The sequence below is a fragment of the Saimiri boliviensis genome, chromosome 10 (assembly GCF_048565385.1).
Source record: "Saimiri boliviensis isolate mSaiBol1 chromosome 10, mSaiBol1.pri, whole genome shotgun sequence".
In the NCBI taxonomy this organism is placed as follows: domain Eukaryota; kingdom Metazoa; phylum Chordata; class Mammalia; order Primates; family Cebidae; genus Saimiri; species Saimiri boliviensis.
The window spans coordinates 67,142,305-67,161,782 of NC_133458.1; the positions used below are offsets into that span (position 1 = coordinate 67,142,305).

At 36.2% G+C, this 19,478-nt stretch overlaps 1 protein-coding gene across 6 annotated transcripts in view; it reads left to right on the forward strand.

The window, feature by feature from the left end:
• The window catches only part of CDK14 (cyclin dependent kinase 14), a 689,971-nt gene that overhangs the window by 454,016 nt on the left and 216,477 nt on the right, over positions 1–19,478 (forward strand). For all 6 annotated transcript variants that reach the window (XM_074379395.1, XM_074379396.1, XM_010345161.3 and 3 more), the window contains one exon: positions 18,558–18,651. In XM_074379395.1, the coding sequence (XP_074235496.1) occupies positions 18,558–18,651 (94 nt within the window). The remainder of the gene's footprint in view (positions 1–18,557; positions 18,652–19,478) is intronic.

Consider the following 19,478-nt stretch of genomic DNA (forward strand, 5'->3'; position numbering starts at 1 on the left):
AGGCTGAGGTGGGAAAACTGCCTGAGCCCCAGATTTCAAGGCTGCAGTGAGCTATGATCACACCACTGCACTCCAGCCTGCCCCCAAGAGTGAGACCCACAAAAATCAAAAAAATAAAAAAACAAATAAATAGGTCAGTATTCAAAGTTTAGAGAACATTGGGTGTGCATTGGTGCTTTCATGTTGTAAGTTGTGTATTTATTCATGCAGAAATCATTTTTCTGAAAATTGTCAACCTAAGTAACAAAAACAGAGAGGGAGACTCTCTAAATGAAAATTATATTTATTCAGAAACAGGCATTGCAATGGGAATATGTGTGCCATAATAAATTGTGTGCATATTTAGAGAGGTGAAGGAAGACAAAGGTTTTTAAAGGAAAATGAGAAAAATTACATAATTGTTTTGTGTTAATTATCCTTGGCTACAAAGAGCAATAACAAGGGTGGTGGCAGTCTGACATTGGGTAGCTAGATGTCTTCTCAGAAGTATTTTTTTGTGTGTAAGGTTGCAATGCCCTTTGTGCAAGGTTGTGGGGTCTTTTCAGGTTTTTGTTATAGTTTTCTTGCCTAAGAACCCTTCCTTTGTGGCCTTCTCCAGCTCTGTTTGTCAGGAGTTTTAACACAAGTGACTCCATTTTGATGTTGACAACTTTTACGAAATGTAACTACCAATGTTTTGCTTTGTAAAGGAAAGGCATTGTTATAGTTGAAAACACATTAAAAACCTAGGTTAGCTTCCCTCTCCTACGTCTTAGCTGTGTGCCTTTAGTTGAACAAATTCCTTAGCTACCCCTAGCTTCAGTTTTTGAACCAGAAAATGATAACAATAAAAGCTATTGCAAGTATAACCTGTAACTAATACATACTACAACAGTAACAATAGAAAAACAGTGATCTTCTGCTTCACCCACACCTACCTTTTAATCCTATTTCCCAGAAGCAACTACTTTTAACACTTTTGTTGTTTTTAATTTTTATTTTTAATTTATTTTTATTTATTTTTACTTTTAACTGTTTTAGACATAGTATTTTACTTCTTCCTGTCTTAAATTGCTTATATTGCTATTCATTTTTTTAACTATTTTAGACACTATCTACTAAGTAGATGTTATGATAGATGAAGATTTAACTTGCTTCTGTCAACCTTACTTCATTCTCCTAATTTAGAATCTATATTACATCTTAGAATATTAATATACAAATATTATTCATGGTTAAAGTCGAGTAGTATTTATGGTGATATATTTTCTTGTATAACCTTTCACTTTTCCTGGACTTAATAATTGTCTGTGATTCTTATTAGTTGTCTTTGCTCTTAAGGCTAATCATAATTCTGAAGAATTTGTCAATTACTAATGAAAAAATATTTTCCAAATTCTTAAACACAATAGCAAATCTGTCATCTCCTTTCCTCAACCATGTTCTTGAAACTTTCCTCTCTCAGCTCTCTCATTTCTTGCCATAGCACAATGTAGCATTTCTTATCTCGGACTTCACTTGCTCTCCACTCATCCCTGTCCCTACTTAGTCCCTGCATGGTGTTGTAGGTCCTAAGCTGGTTTTTCTCTATTCCCTTTCCAATCTGTTCTCCACCCTCTTCTGCCCTGCCATGTGTCTTATGTGGCTGACCCCCACAGAATTGCATCCTCTGAGCTGCCATCACTTACTGGTTTCCAGCTGGGTTTAGGCAAAAAACAAGTGGAAGGAGAGAGCAACTGTATATTCTTCCCTAATTCTTTCCCACATTAGACTATGTTTCTGGAAATGGGTAACTATGACTTCCGTGGGGAAGCTTCTCTCCCATGGCTGTAGCTGTCAGTGGATACCAATAATACTTAGTTCTTAGTTCAAGAGGGAGTAACAGCTTCCTGGTGTTGCTAGACTCCGAGTATTTCAGTATGTCTTATTGGTTCCCTTATAACTCTATACATAGTCACTTCTGGGTTGGATCCATTTTTCATCTGGAGCTTCACTGACTACAGATTCCCTGGATCTAGATTCCTAGTCTTCCTCCTGTAGGTGCATTAGAAGAATACATGTATTAGATGCACAGTTTTCAGATTCTTAATTTTTTGAAAATGCATTTGTTCTACTCTCACAAATGATTGATAATGTTTGATGAAGTATATTATTAATGATCATGCATAACTTGAATACTAATTTCTTTCCTCAGAATTTTCAGTGCATTGTTTTATTCCATTGAGCTTCTGGTATTGCTGCTGAGAAGTGTGATTCCATTCTCCACTTCTTGATCATTTGTGTGCCCCCTCATACTTCCTTTCTGGAAGGAATTAGATTATTCTCTCTATCCCTGGTATTCTAACATTTAATGATGATACTGCCTTGGTAGTGTCTTTTTCTATTGGTGCTGGGTAAGCTTCCTTCAAGGTAAAGACTTATGTGTTTTAGCTCTTAGAAAATTAATTTCTTTTAAAAATGATTTCTTCCATCCTCTCTGTCTTCAGTTTCTAGAAAGTTTGTATTGCTTTGATATTGGAGCTCCATTCTTAATCCTCTATTTTTTAAAGTCTTTTATATAAATTTTTATCTTACATTCTATGTTTTAAAAATTCAGGTACTTTATATAAAATTGTTCTTGCCTCCTTTCCTTCTGATCTCTATTTCTTCACATATGGGGATGGGGACATTTTTGGCTTTTCATTTACTTTTATATATTAAGCACTTAAATCTATACACTTAGAAGGGACCAATTAACCGGTCAGTTCATTGTATGTTGTTTTGGTAAAGAGCTGAACTTCTTGTTGAGAGATCCTCAGATGTCAGTATCTCAAGGTTTATTCTTTATTCCTCCTCACATGCTGATTACGGGCAGCTGACATCCTCAAAGTAGAGTGGAAAGGGGAGCTGATGGTCACATAGATGAGTAAACATATTTTCCACTTGATTTCCCCTTTTTTCAGCTCAGTTCTTCACCGTGCTCTCTACTGCAACTTTTACCTTCAATTTGAGGCCTCCTGGGTTTAATTTCATGTACCTTGCTGATTTGTGTTTGGGTTAGATGAGGGATAGTCAGAGAAGACCTGTGAGGCGAAAGTTTGCTCTTCATACAAATTTTCAGTTCTCCCCTCTATCTCCAGCTATCAAACTCAGTTTCACACTTTGTACATCCTGAGCTTTTTCCAAGTTGCTGTAGGTAAATAATCTGACTATTACTTGAAGGTGTAACTGCCTGTGGTCTGCCTAGATTGTCATGTCTTCATCTACATCTTCTCAGAACAGGTTCTCTCTCATATACTTGTGCCTTCTCATAGAGTTCTTTTATCCTTGTTTAATATTTTATTTCCTGACAATTTGGTTGCTTTGGAGAAGACAAATGCCGCAGTGTTAGTGGGTGCTGCTTGAGGGCAGGAACCAGGTCTTTCTCACCTTGAGTGTCTTGATATTATATAAGGTTGTGCAGAAGGGAGGGAAGGAGAGGAAGGGAATGAGGTAGGAGGAAGAGAGGGAGGGAGGGAGGATGGAAGGAAAGGAGGGAAGGAAGGCTGGCTCATATTGTATAAGGATTTTTGTGAGAAGGGAGCTGAGGGAGGGGGAGAAAGGAGGGAGGTGGGGGAAGAGAAGGAGAGAGGGAGGGAGGATGGAAAGAAGAAAAGAAGGAAGGAAAGAGGGAAGCAGGGAAGGAAGGAAGTCTGGGTCATATTGTATAAGAATTTTTGTGAGAAGGGAGCTGAGGGAGAGAGGGGAAGGGAGGGAGGTGGGGGAAGAGGAGAGAGGGAGGGAGGATGGAAAGAAGAAGGAAGGAAGGAAGGAAGCAGAGAAGGAAGGAAGTCTGGGTCATATTGTATAAGAATCTAGAAAGGAAGGAAGGAAGGAGAGGGAAGGAGGGAAGGAAGGAAGAAGGAAGGAAGAAAGGAAGGAAGGAAGGCGGGCTCATATTGTATAAGGATCTTTGTGGGAAGAGAGCTTCCCTAACTCTATAGGTGTCTAGAAAGGGAGATCTATGCGTATTTTACCCCATATGCCTTGCTTTTGTTGATTATTTAATATTCATGGCTTTAACTATGAACATTAACTATAAGGGTCTTTGCCATGTAGACATTTCTGATTTTCCTGGGGCACAAATTTAAATTACATAAGCTGATGACTGGGAGCCAGTTAAATGGCATAGTATAGGCAGGAAACTCATGACTGCTGGCATCTTAGTGTGGTGGTGAATGTTTATAATCTCTTCCGTTTAACTCTTAGTGAAATAACAAATTTATGAAACCAACCCTGAAAAGAATGCCATACACTGATTGATAAACTAGTGATGCAAGTTAATAAAATATGAGGTCATAATTTTTTAAAAGATAACAATTTTACATGAGTAGATTATAGAAAGTATTTCTTTGGATCTATGGGCTGTCTGAAAAAAGTAATTAGTGAAACATTTTCAGCAAGTGTTCTAGGCAATAGAAAATTTCCAATCCAGCGAAGGTGAAAAAGTGGATCATTAACTTATATGCACAGGAAAGACATGATTGAATTGCAATGTGAATGGAGAGAAATTAGCAGCCTCTATAAATATCATTGTGTGACAATAGTCACTAAAGGTGTCTACTAGGATGTTACTAGGATGTCTGCTTCATATTGCTTATTGAAGGATGGAAGTGGAGAATTCTGTGCTTGTTATGACAATTGTGAATTAATTCCACAGTATTACATTACCTTGAGTGTATTCTAATTAAGAATCACATTTTTATCTGCTGGTATTTTGTTGTATAAATTAATATAACATAAACGTACTGGTGGCTTTCTTAATTTTAGACACTATATTATGTAATTAATAAACTTAGATATTTGTGGTTTAAAAGAATTTATTCCTTAAATGTTGTATCCTTAGATTCCTGTTGGTAGATGTCATTAGAAAGAAAAGAAATAAAGCAATAGTTGAAAAAGAATGAAACTCAAAACTCAACTAAAATAACCTATCAGTGGCCAAGAAACAGCCTGCTAAATTTCATTAAAAATAAAACAAAACGTATTCATACTATGTGACAGTCACTTGGTAATTACTAATGACTGAATCTGAGTAGCTTCCTATTTTCCTACACCCATGTGGGTAGTTTATCTTTTACTATGGCATTTTATATTTCTCTGCATTTATGTGTGAGACAATAGATTCCAAGAGTGGGATGTTTATATAATTGCATTTTCAGTTGAGCTTGGCAAAGCTTTTCTTGTTTTTTCTGATTGGTTATTTAAATGGTTCTCTCTTTACTGATAGCTTTTACCTTGTTTACTTTTGAAGACTGAATATATTCATAGCCTAGTGGAAACTCTAATAGATTAAAAACTGTATTATAGCAATAAATACATTTTCATCTGTCATATTTAATCCTAATATATTTAATTTAGAAACTGTTTCAGGATTTCAGTAACCCTGTGAAATCAACTCGTATTTTTTTGTTTTATCACCATTTTACAACCCCTGAAATTAGAGGCACTTGGTTGGTTGGTTGGTTTTTTCTCACACAGTGGGTGTGGTTGTTGGTAACACGGGGAAAACAAGCAAACAAACACAGCTCTAGAATCTCAGGGTAGCTCCCTTCCCACAAAAATCTCCCTTATACCTTGCGAGTCACATTTATTCATTCATCTATTAATTCAGCAGAACATTACAGAATGTCGAGAGGTTCAAGGTGAGAAAGACCTGGTTCCTGCCCTGAAGCAGCACCCACTAGCACTGCTGCAATGCACAACCCCAAGGGCATCATTCAAGTTGTGATCTATGTGCAGTGGCCAGACTGCAAAGCCACATTCCTGGGCAGATATTTGAGAATATCCCAAAATGCCCACAGACTTCACCAAAAAATGGACCCTGAGAATCTATACTGGAAAGGTTTTTGCCTTCAGGTCTTGCATCTGTTATCTAAGATATTAGGTGGTTGTCAAATACTTCACTGTGAAATATCAATCATCCAGTCATATATCTGTCTTATAAGTACCGCGCGCTAACCGATTGCGCCACTGGAGCCATTAGTCATATATCTTAGTAGTGCCCATTTCAGCATTCTTACTCATAGTCCATCAAAGTCTAGCTATGCCATTCGATGACTAGAACTAAATATATCAGCTTTACTTACTGTAATTTGAATTTATTCTCCTTATAGTAAGATAATTGACATGAAGGTTTTAGCAGTGATTTCTCTGCATGATATGCCACATGAAATTTCTTGAAAAAGATTGCTTGAACGTGTTTTTTGCTTTGATTGTGAAGATAATTACCCTTGGATTATTTTTTCCTAATTTCCTACATTATTGCATAAGGGTTAATACATTTCCAGAGAGGAGCCTTAAAATATGACTTTCTTGTTTTGCATCAGCTATCATATAAACAGAAATTAAAGATGTGCAAGGCTTATTAATTTGCTTTTTTCTCGTTCTGCCTGGTCTATGCTTATTCCTTAGAGAAGTCCCTGCCATCATCGGTAGAGTTTTAAATGAATTGTCAAATGGAACATCTCCTTTCATTGTTCTAATATTTCTCCGCTTTTCAATGTAATAATTTTGATTTTTCATTTTTTTCTTATAGTAGTCCTCAGTGAGGGCATTTCCTCTTTGTAATATTTTTATATTAATTGTTACTGGTTGCTGGATGTTACCAGTCCAAATATTCCCTATTATCTGCCTGTTATCTATGTAACCTGGGGTTATTACTTTAAGACTCCATCTCTAGAGTCTTCATTATCCATCGGACTCTGGTTTGAATTTTTAAGCTTTGCTTTTTTTTTTTTTTTGAGACAGAGTCTCACTCTGTTGCCCAGGCTGGAGTACAGAGACGTGATCTTGGCCCACTGCAACCTCCACCTCTCAGGTTCAAGTGATTCTCCTGCGTCAGCCTCCTGAGTAGCTGGGATTACAGACGTGCATCACCATGTCCAGCTAATTTTTGTGTTTTTAGTGGAGATGGGATTTCATCATATTGACCAGGCTGATCTTGAACTCCTGACTTCAGATGATTCACCCACCTCAGCCTGGCCAAATTTTTAAGCATTTTTAAGACACAACCAGCGTCTTGTTTTCAACGCACTAACAATGATGATAGACTTCAGTTTTTTAGGGTAGTTTTACTTTGTTCTCTGCAAAAACCTCTAATTTTGAAGATTTGATTTTGGTTTTATCTTTATCTTTGCTGGCATTTGTGTCACCTGGGAAGAAATCAAAGTTGCCATCTCTATTTCCTGTTTTTTAACCTGCCCAGGCTGACCAAATAAAGCCAGGTTGTTTTGACTGTGGAGGCAGCACAGCATAATGAAGGGATCGCTGGCCCGGTATTCAGGAGACGCAGTTTCTGATTCTGCATCCAACACTAAGACATTTAAACATATAATACAGCTTCCTTACACATAAAAGTCAAAACAATGTCTTAGGCCTTCTCAAAGGTCCCTCTATCTCTAAATTTTAGCATTCAAGTAAATTGTACAGTGGAGCCAAAAATTTCCATGGAAACTGCTGGAGTTCCTTTAAGACTGGTGGAGTCTCTTAGAAATGAAGTTAGAGTTTCGATATTTTAGTGAAATTACTGGATTGATTTTTTTTAGTGTTTAATTTTATATGATAATATTAGCTCTAAATCAATGCTTTTTTCTGTTGCAATATCTTATGTGTACTCCTCAGATTAGTTTATGAAATTCATTCATTTATTCCCTCATTTTAAAGATGTTTATTGGACACCTATTTTGTACAAGGTACTTTGTGAGATCTTGTAGCTGCAAAGTCACAGGGAAAGACAGTGTGATGAGCTATAACACAGGCATATGTTTAGTACAGTGGCAGTTCAGAGGTGAAGGTGGTAAAGTTGTCCTTGGTGAATGATTAAGGGGGTCAGGGAAGGCTTCACCCAGTGGTAATTATTCTGCCTGATTTCTCAAAGCCATCTTTCCAAGCTAACAAAGCTACGTTTGAAGGACATGTAGAACATGCGATGGACAGAGACTAACAGGTGAAACATATGGTGTTTTGTAGATAGAGATGGAGGATAGGATTTCAGAAGCATTCAAAAAAGATGGTAAGGAGGAAGGGAGAAAATGGTTGGAGATCAGATTGGAGAAATATTTAGGAATACTTAGGATGTGGACAACTTAATGACTGCATAAACATACTAAAAAAAGGCACAAAATTTCACATGATTCCTGGGTTTCTGGATTTGATAACTGGTCCCGATAAAAATACAACTTTGCCATTTCATTGAAAAAATAATAATAATAAATGCACGCACTACTTAAAGTGTGTGAGGAAAAGTTGTCATTGGAACTTAAGGAACATTTATTCTGGTTGGTACTTTAAGATGGTTGGATTTCTCAGTCTTCCCTGTTAGTCTTACTGCTGATGTAGATCCTAGAAAGCAGATTGTAATTCATTTGCCTAGTGCCTCCCTCCCAGTAAGCAGCAGGCCACCCTGGGCCTTGACTCTACTGAACTACATTAGCTTCCTATGCTTCATCTTTTACTTTTGTTTTATTTTTATTCTGATATGCTTAATTTGTACGTACAACTTCTAAGAGATATAATTTTTTTCATAGTTGAAAAATAAATGTTATAGTTTCCCATTATATTAAAAGTTTATTGTTTTGAGTTGAATGTTTAATAATATGGGTTTGTACCCACAATCTAGGGTTCTATTTTCATTCCTTAAGTGCAAAATACTCCATAGAAGTATCTGACTAAGATATATTGTGCATATCTGTGCCTAATGAAACACTAACTGCAGTAAATGATGAGTGACAGTTTAATCAATTCGGTTCCTTCAGTAGTCACCAAGGGCATGCAGAATGTAATTTTTTAGTCCTTCACTTTTCAAATACTGCAAATGCCAAAATGAAATGATTAAGTCTGTTATATGTAATAACTTTTCTTTTGCATTATAGAAAAAAATGTTGCTTTTTAATTTTCATTTCTTTGAAGCTGACCTCCTAGGGAACAAAACTCTTTGGTCTATTTTCCAAATATATACATTCCTTCAGAGAAGAGTAAGAAAATAAATGGCTACCTTGGTGCATCAAATAGCTCTAGCTTTAATTGCATAATGGTGTATTTCAGTGAACCATGGCTAAATAAAATTACCTATTAGGTTAATTAATGTGGAAGCGTTCTGAGTTTGTATTGCATCCCTGTGTGTTAAATTTAGATTGTGTTTTGCATTTAATCTAACTCATTTCAGTTATCTCCTGTTTCTTTGTTGTTCCTTTGGCTGGAGCTTGGATATATGTTCGGAGAATTGATCTGAGTTATAAAATTCCATTCAAAACTGAATTACCCAAATTCTTTTACATTATTGGTCCTCACTGCTTGATTTTGAGAACAGCAGCATCAGCATGGCTTGGAAGCTTGTTAGAAATGCAGGATCTCAGGCCTTAACCTATAACCCAGTAATTAGAATCTGAATTCTAAAAAGATCTCCAGGTGATTAGCATGCACATTAAAGGATGAGAAGCACTGTTTCAAGTACTTTTTTTGGATGGATACATAGGCTTTGAGGAAGTTTCTGATGTCAGCATAATGTCAAAAGGCAGAAAGGCAAGAGAATTAACCTGTAGTGAGTTATATGGCTCTGTTCATCTGCTTATCTCCTTTCAGAATCAAAAGCAGCTTGCCACTCCCTTTTCCACATCTCTCTTGTCTAACAATGCAGATATCTCTGAATGGCTCTAAGTAATTCTCTGAACTTGAGAAGAGGCCTCTTATCACTTTCAATTAGGGATTATGTATAAGAAGGGGCAGGTCTCCCCCCACCATAATGGTCTAAGTTGGATGAGTCCTTGTTCCCACTGCACATATGGCAATGCATGGGCTGTGCTCTGTCATGATACCTCTAGAATCAAAACTGTCACTCTGCTTAAAGCTCTGGGTCGTAAGGAATCTCAAGCCTTTGCCAACACATGAATCAAATAAAAAACTAAAATCTAGGCAATATTTTCTGACATTTTAATTGTACTATATTTTAAAATATTAGTCTTTCTGCATTATCTACTGAGATTAAGCCAAACTTTTGCCTTGAGAATTAGGGAAGAAGGAGAACAATGTTTTATTTTTTTGATATCTTAATCTAACCAAAATTAGATTAATGTCAACTATAGAAATAATAACCTTTAGGTCTTATTCTATTTCCTCATGTGATATAATCATTTATTGAGTAATTACCCTCCAGTTAACAATATCTTTTTAAATATCATGAGTCAAATGCAAATTTTTTAACTATCTGTGCTGATGAATGTAATTAATCCATATTTTAATTGAAAGATAAAAAGTTATCCTACACCATAAAATCCCAACAGGACTTTGATGAACAGATACATGCATTATAAGGCATATTAGCGGGTACCTTTTTGACCTAACCCTATTTCATTCAGGTCTGGTACTATTGCCATATCACCATAACCCCTATCAGTCATTTGGACTATATCTTTAAAAGTAAAAGACCGAATCTTTGTTCTGATAAAGGTGATGGTGGCTAACACATTTACAAGTAAATAAATAAATTGCAGTTGTAGAAAGTATCATTGAGAGCACAGAGTTAGGGGACCTAACGTAGTCTGAGTTATCAGGAGACCTTCCCACAGAAGTAACACTAAACTTGTCTTTCCCTGTTCCAATGGAGAAAAGTTCTCACTCCTTCCCTATGAATTCTATTTTTTCTCTGTATTATGCATTCCACCCCATCATTGCCCCAAATATAGTAGTTTAAACAGATCTTTTTACCTTGAATTCCTTTGCCATAGGGTATATGTATATATATGTTTTCAAATACTTTTATATTAAACTTAATTTTTAAATTTAAGTTTTTAAAATGGACAATAATTTATATATTCATGGGGTACATTGTGGTGTTTTGATACATATAATGTATAGTGATCAGATCAGGGAAATTTGCATATCCCTCATCTCAAACATTTATCATTTCTTTGTGTTGGAAGCATTAAGTATCTTCCTTCTAGCTATTGGAAACTATCTAATACAGTATTGTTATAGTCTTATTAGTGATATATAGTAATATATGTAGTATATATTAAATATAATATAGTCTTATTATTCTTAACTATAGTCATTTTACAGTGGTATAAGACACTGGAACTTATTCCTTCCTTCTGGCAGTAATTTTGTATCTTTTAACAAATCTCTGCCTATACTTTCCTTCCCTACCCTTATCAGCCTCTAGTATCTCCTGTTCTACTTTTCACTTCTACGACACTGACTTTTTTTAGCTTCCACATATGAGTGAGAACATGCGGTGTTTAACTTTCTGTTACTGGCTTATTTCACTTAAGATAATGTCCTCCACTTCCATCTATATTGTCACAAATGACAAGATTTCATTCTTTTTTATGGCTGAATAGTATTCATTGTGCATATAGACCACATTTTCTTCACCCATTCATCTGTTGTTGAATACCTAGCTTCATATTCTATTTTGGCTCTTGTGAATAGTTCTACAATAAATATGGGGGTGCAAATGTCTCTTCAGTGTACTGATTTTCTTTCCTTTGGATAAATTCCCAGTAGTGGGATGGCTAGATCATATGGTAGTTCTATTTGCAGTTTTTTGAGAAACCTCTATACTGTTCTCCATAGAACATTCCCACCAACAGTGTATAAGAGTTCCCTTTTCTCCATATCCTCTCTAGAATTTGTTATTTTTTAATCTTTTTCATAATAACCATCCTAATTAGAGTGAATCATTGTGGTTTTGATGACCATTTCTCAGATGATTAGTGATGTTGAGTAGTTTTTCGTGTTTCTTGCCAATTTGTGTCTTCTTTTGGAAAATGTCCGTTCAGACCATTTGCCCCTTTTGTTGTTGTTGTTGTTCTTTTAAAGAGATAGCGTCTTTCTCTGTTATTCAGGGTGGAGTGCAGTATTGCAGTCGTAGTTCACTGCAGCATCAATCTCCTGGGTTCCTGCAAACCTCCCAGCTCAGCCTCCTGAGAAGCTGGGACTACAGGTGCAGGCCACCATGCCTGGCTAATTTTTTTATTTTTTATTTTTTTTGTGTCTGGAGATATTCTTGTTATGTTACCCATATTTGTCTCAGACTCCCTAGCCTCAAGTGATTCTCCCACCTCAGCTTCCAAACTGCTGGAATTACAGACATCAACCATTGCACCCAGGCTCACCTGCCCATTTTTAAATAAGATTGATTGTTTTTTGATGGTTGAGATGTTAGTTCCTTCTATATTCTAGATATTAAGAATATCATATAAGTAGTTTGCAAATATTTACTCCCATTTTGTGGGTTGTTCTTTCATTCTGTTGATCATTTCACTCTGTTTTCCTACATGTAGCTGCATTCCTACCCACTACATAAAAACTCAATTTAAGTCAGTTGGGGAGATGGACTTGAGACTTACTTCCTGTCTGTGCAGAAGCTTTTAGTGTGGAACCTTTTGGTTTTATATAATTCCATTTGTTTATTTTTGCTTTTTTTGCCTGTGCTTTTGATGTCTTATTTATAAAATCTTTTCCCAGACCAGTGTCCTGAAGTGTTTGCCTCATGTTTTCTTCTAGTAGTTTTGTAGTTTTGGGCCTTATGTTTAAATCTTTAATTCATTTTGGGGTGATTTTATATACTGTGAGGAATGGGAGACTAGTTTTGTCCTTCTGCATAAGCATATCCAGTTTTCTCAGCAGCATTTATTGAAGAGCCTGTCATTTTCCTGTCAGTGTTCTTGGCACTGTTATCAAAATACCAGGGGTTCAGTCTGGGTCCCATTTGCCTGCTGCACAGAAAGCCAATATCTGAGACAATGAGCATTGCCAGAGAAGAAGCCTTTATTTGGGTGCTGCAGCTGACGAGACAGGAGAAAAGTCTCAAATCCATCTCCCCAGCTGACTAAAATTGGGGGTTTATACAGTGGGGAAGGAGTGTAGCTACGTGCGGGGAAACAGGAATTGGGGAGGAATAAGGAAGAGGAGTTTCAGTTCCTTAAAACTATCTGGGAGTTCTGAAGTTTGGTTTCCTGAGAAACAAACTCAAAAAAGACAAATTATGTTTCAAGCTTTAAGACCAGGGGATCAATTTCTGTGTTTATTTTTTTTGAAAAAGCTCATAAACATCATTCTTATGGGAAATCGTGACATATCACTGATAATGTTAACCTTTGTCACATGGCTGAGATAGTGTTTGCCAGTTTTCTCCCTTGTAAGTTTGCCATCCACACTCCCTCTTCACTCCTGTTTCCATACTGCACTCTTTGGAAACAAGTCACTAAACTCAGCTCACACAGAATACCCAGGGGGAAAGAGGGTTACATTGTTTTTGATTCATTCAGCAAATATTTTTGAGCCCTCATTATATGCCTGACATTTTGCCATGTCCTGGGAATAAGGTGATGTCCACAAGCTTGTCCCTGATCTTGTAGATATTCCTTCTAGAGGAGCCAGAACCCCAAAAGCCAAACACAATTTATCATCTTTAAGTGTTGTAAAGGGAACAAACTAGGGGAAGTAGGGTGAGACCCTGGGGCTGGGACTCTAAGGAGGAACTGCCTTGAGGTGGTCACTGGGAAAGACATTTCTAAGTGGAGCTATTTACACTGACTCTTGAATAGCAAAAAGCAATTAACCAGATACAGAGAGGGCAAAGAGAAGTAACAATCCATGCAGAAATCTTGGGGTGGGAAAGAGTGTGGCAAGTTTTAGGAGAAGACAGGGGAGCAGCTTGGCTGGAGCAGAGGCTATCTAATGTGGATACAGGCATGATGTAAATTTGGAGATAGAGGTCAGCAGCACAGCACATGGAGCCTTCACTGCCTCTAGCCTCTACTGTTGCTTTTAAGGAAGAAAAAGTTTAAGGGATAACTTAAAAACCCTGATTCCTCTCCTTTTGTCAATATAGGAGCACTTATGTAGGGTGTGAGTAGAAAGAAAACAGGTGGAAAGAAAATCCTCTGAAATCAGGATAGAACCCAGCATAATTTTGGAAGCTCCTTGTATTTATAAAATTAAGTTTAACAGGTAAAATTTCCTAATGTTTATAAAATAAAAGGTAGTCCAAGCATGATATATTGCTTCCCTGTCTTCTAAATATAAAATAAATTTTTTTTAAGTTAGTAAAATAAACTATCCTTCTCCCTCAGTTTGCTAGACCCTGTTTTCTCAGCCTGGAATATTTGCACTCCCAGTGCCATCACCCCATAATCCAACAAGCTTCAACTTTTCTAGCCCATTCAGGCATTAAGCATACAAATCCTTCCTAACCCTACTCTCTGAGCTAAGCATGTCCTCTCATGCTCAAGGAACTGTGTAAACTGGAATACATTAGAATTACTGTGTTTATACCATATAAACCTACTAAACAGAAACTTGATAGAGGTTTTCCCAAAATTGACAATGTTCCTAAAAGTTTGCTGACCTTACCAACAATGAGAAATGAAGCTGAGAAAAAAAAATCTAAACTATTAGACATGCCCCCAAACCAATGTCATTATCATGCTAGAGGAGTCTAAATTATCTCTACATTCTCCTTACAGACAATGATACTATAGAATTGTCAGAAGAATCAATTGAAGATTATACAGCCAAAATTGTTCAAAGAAATGTATTAGAGAGATTTGTCAGATAGTTAATGATAAATGTCAGACAGTTAATTTTACATTGTTTTCCTGAATGTCAGATTATTTGTTGTATTTGTTAGCTTTAAAATTATGTGATTGCTTTTGACTGATTTGTTCATTCTAAATGCACTTTTGTAGCCAAATTTTTAGTTATAATTTCATAATCTTTTTAATATCAAAAACTCCCAAAAGATTGTCTGTCTCTGCTTGTACTGACAACAAATTATCAATTCTGCTTAAAATTTTGTTTTGAATTGTGATTTAAAAAATCATTCATATACTGAAACATAAATTGTGAAATGTTGAGTTCAAAAACATTGAAAAATGCATGAGCATAGGTAGGTATTTATATATTACATTACGGGGTAACTAATCCTAAACTAAGAGTTTGAACATACTATGACCTATGCATCCTATGACACCTTTAATTGTAAGCTTTTGTGACCAGTTCTTATTCTTAAAAAACTTAGACTAAGTGTATGATAATTGCATGTTCAATTATCAAATTGAACATTCAGATTCTCAAAAAGCAACAAAAGAGACATTTTCTGATATGATTATATATCATAAATCATAGCGCTGAAGTGGATGATTTTTTTTTCTCAGTAAACCATCAAGTGCAGTTAACTTAATCCATCCAGAGAGGGAGCATGAGGCTAATGGAGGGTAGAAAGAGGTGGGGAGGAAGCAGACACTCGTTCCTTCATATTATATTGAAGCGCTTTTATTGCTGTTTAGCAATAAGACAGTCCAGTAATAAGGAATTCTGTTATATTCACATGTTGATATGTTTTATACATCTACTTTTCTATTTTCTTGTGCATTTTATCTCTTTGTGTAAGTCCTTTAAGTATAATTCTCTCAGCTTCTTTGGTACATCCTCAAGCGTCTTTGAAAAAGATGATGTCATGGGAAACATCCACTAGAAATGAAAGTCCAAGTCTTAGCCAGCTAAGTAGATAAGAGCCTATAAAAATGCTACATCATTTTATTCCAACTGAATAGAATTGCAGCATAGATTTGTCTTTTAATCATTCTAAGTAACATATTATGGAGATGATATAGACTAAACACAAGTAGTGCTAAAATAAATTCTATAAGTAGTTCTGGCAGTGTAATAGTTACTTTCCTAGCCAGCTTAGCTGTGTACACAATCGGGGTGGTTGTGGCTTCTGCTGATGCTCTTCACACTCAGAGCTGCAGCTTATGGTGGGAAAAATGAAGGCCAAAAAGTAGAGAGCAGAGAAGATATGCTGAATGTGAAAAAGGAAGATGCAGGTAGCTATTTAAGACCCAAGATATTTCATTATGTAAACTTAAATAAGAAGAAAATAGTCTTAGAAAAGAATTCCTGACAGAGAAATTTGGAAAGCCACTATACTGAAATTTTAAGTAGACTTAACCAGACATCTGAAGCCCTAATATTTGTAAGCATATCATTTCATTTTATATATTAATAAAATAATTCTCTTGATACCTATGTTGTCTCTCGAATCTAAAATGAAAACAACTTGTGTAAAATCCCATATACCTAGAACACTGGTTTGACATTAGTTCTTTACTACTTAAATAAAATTATATCCTACAATATAAAATGGCATTCGTTTTTAGTCATTTTGATACTGTGTACTATTGATTTGTGTTTACTTTGAATAAGAATCATGTGGTATAATAGGGGAGCAATTTCTGCAAATATATTACCTCTTTAATTCAAAACATTGTTTATATACAACTGTGATAACAACTGGAGTAGCTTTAGAGAAGTAGGTCACTTGGTCTTAACCTCTAGGGTTCTGAAACAAATTAAAGATACAACAGTTTGCTTGCCCTAAATTGAGTATGAGTGCAGCAGTGGAAGAAGATCCCCATATGTTTATGGTTTTATTAGAATACTTGCAGGAAACAAACCTATTCAAATAGAGGCATTTTTTTAAGTCTGGAGACCAGACTTTAAATTCCAGTGGGTAGAGACTTCTAGGAAAAAATCAAAACACTGGATTATCTGAACATCTAAGCCTCCAGAAGTCAAGAACCAAGTCAGTTCAGGGAAGTTTATCTGCAGCAATGTGTGGTGGCCACTCTTGCTGGTTCTCTGACACTAATGTGACTTAGCCATCTACATATGCTAGTTTCTTACCATCCTGGCACATTCTCCAGAGTCCTAGCAGAAGTCTCTAATTGACTCTCTTTCCATATTATGGATTGGTTATACTTGTTGGGTTAGGCGCAAGCTGCAGTAGTCTGGGAGGCAAGGTCTTTTAAAATACTGGACTAAGTTGCTAGGTGGGAACTGTAAGCATAGCAGGTCAAGCTGAGAAAGAATTTCAAGCATAGTAGATGGCTAATATATTGAGTAAGGGCTTAATCCATAAGCTCAAAGGGAGCAGTTCTGTCATGATGCCGTGGAAGGCATCATGGAAGAGATGCATTTAAATAGGATTGTAGAGGTTGAGTTGGAATTACTATCAAGTAAATAGGTAAAGAAGGAGAGTACTCTAGGTAGTGAAGTAATTTAAGCCAAATGGTACAGGTTTATGCTTGGCACTCAGGTAGGTATCAGTCTGACTCAGCAGTTCTCAATGTAGCTGCCCTGAATCATCTGAGCAGCCCATGCGGATGCCTGGGCTTCAATCTAGACAAATTGAAACAGAATCTCTGGGGTTTGTGGTCAGAGATACGTAGTTTCTTAACCTTCTCCAGATGATTCTAATGCAAAGACTATTGAGAACCACTGAATGAATGTCTAGAGACTACAATACTTTATGAGTTTATGAAGTATAGTTGGAAAAGGTTGTTTGAACATGACTGGGGACTCTTATGTATCAGACTAAGGACTTTTTTAACTGTATTCTGTAAGTAATAGCACTAGAATGCACTATTTTATTAGTTTCCCCTCTTTTCTGAGCCCAGTATAGTTGGATCCATTTAGAGTTCTTTCAGTTCAGTAGATGGAGGTATGGGGAGTGGGTAGGTAGTGGGATCTAGGCTTATGTCACCTAGATAGCTCATGGTGCTTATTAAAAATACTGTTTATCTAGTAGCTCCATTAAAAATAGGCAAAAGACACGAACAGGCATTTCTGAAAATAAGACATATAAGCAGCCAACAAACATCCTGAAAAATGCTCCACATCACTAATCATCAGAGAAATGGAAATAGATACTATCTCATACCAGTCAGAATGGCTATTATCAAAAGTCAAAAACAAACAAACAAAAACCCACAGATGCTGACAAGGCTGCAGAGAAAAGGGAATGCTCATACACTGTTGGTGAGAATGTATAATAAATTAGTTCAGCCACTGTGGAAAACAAGTTGGAGATTTCTCAAAGAACTTAGAACTCTCATGCAACCCAGCAATATTATTGCTAGGTATATATCTGAAAGAAAACAAATCATTCTGACAAAAAGATACATGCACTTGCATATTTATACAGTCATACTATTCACAATAGCAATGACATAGACTCAACCCAGGTGCCCATCAACAGTGGACTGGATAAAGAAAATGGGGTACATATATACCTTGGAATACTATACAGTCATAAAAAAAAGAATGAAATAATGCTGTTTGCAGCAATGTGGTTGCAGCTGGAGGCCATTATGCAAAGTGAATTAACACAGGAACAGGAATCCAAATACTGCATGTTCTCATTTGTTAGTGGGAGCTAAACATGAGGTACTCATGTCATAAAGATGGCAACGATAGAAACTAGAGACTACTAGAAGAAGGAGGAATAAAGAGAGACAAGAGTTGATAAACTATTGGGTACTATGTTCATACGTGGGATGGGATCATTCATACATCAGACCTCAGCATCATAAAATATACCCATGTAAGAAACCTACACATGTACCCCTGAATCTAAATAGAAGTCAGAGGGAAGAAAAAATACTGTTTTTACACTGCTTCTCTTCTGTAGGAGTGGATATTCTCATTCCAGATTTAGTTTTTCTAAGCAGAATGCATCGAAGTTTTGTAATGATTCTTTCTTCTCTCTTTAGGGGAGTAGGTTGCATCTTTGTTGAAATGATCCAAGGAGTTGCTGCTTTTCCAGGAATGAAAGACATTCAGGATCAACTTGAACGAATATTTCTGGTAAGCCCTTTATAGAGTATTTACGAGAAAAATTGATTTCTAATTCTATAGCAGTCTGTGGAAAATAATTTAAAACAAATTTGTTGTCACATTTAGTTCTCACATGTTTTGCACCTTTGAAAAAGCAGGAAATCAGTTAAGAATTGTGTTTATATACTACTGTACATGAATAACATGTCAAAATTGTAGGAATGAATAGGACATGAGAGGCAATATAGAGAAAGTAATGGGTTAAAAATGAGGGCTCTGACAGAATTCCAAATAATTAATATAGATACCCCCTCTCTTTCAAGCAGGTAGAGTTTAACTCCCCCAACTCCCTTTACTGTGAACTTTGATAACTTTTTTCCATAAAGCAGAGCATGGAAAGTGGGAAGATTGTGACTTTCAATGGAGACACCAGTTAAACAGTACTTCAGTCAGGTCTTCAAGGCTGTCATCATAAAGATAGGTCATGTTGTTGGTGTGTACCCTTGATATGATGTGTTGATAATGGCACCTCACCTCTGTGGTGTTTCTCCTCAAACCATAACCCCAGTTAAATTGTAAAAAATATGTCACACAAGCCAAGAATGACAGACATTCTATAAAATACATGACTAGTATTCTTCAAAACTGTCAAGGTCATCCAAAACAAGGAAAGACTGAGAAACTGTCATAAATCACAGGAGGCTAGGAGAGCCATGACAACTCAATGTAATGTGGTCTTCTGTATGAAATACTAGGAAAGAAAAACATTATTGTGTATGTTGTTTAGTTAGTATCAATGTACCAATGTGAGTTTCTTAGCTGTGATAAATGTACCATATTATATAAGATTTAACTAG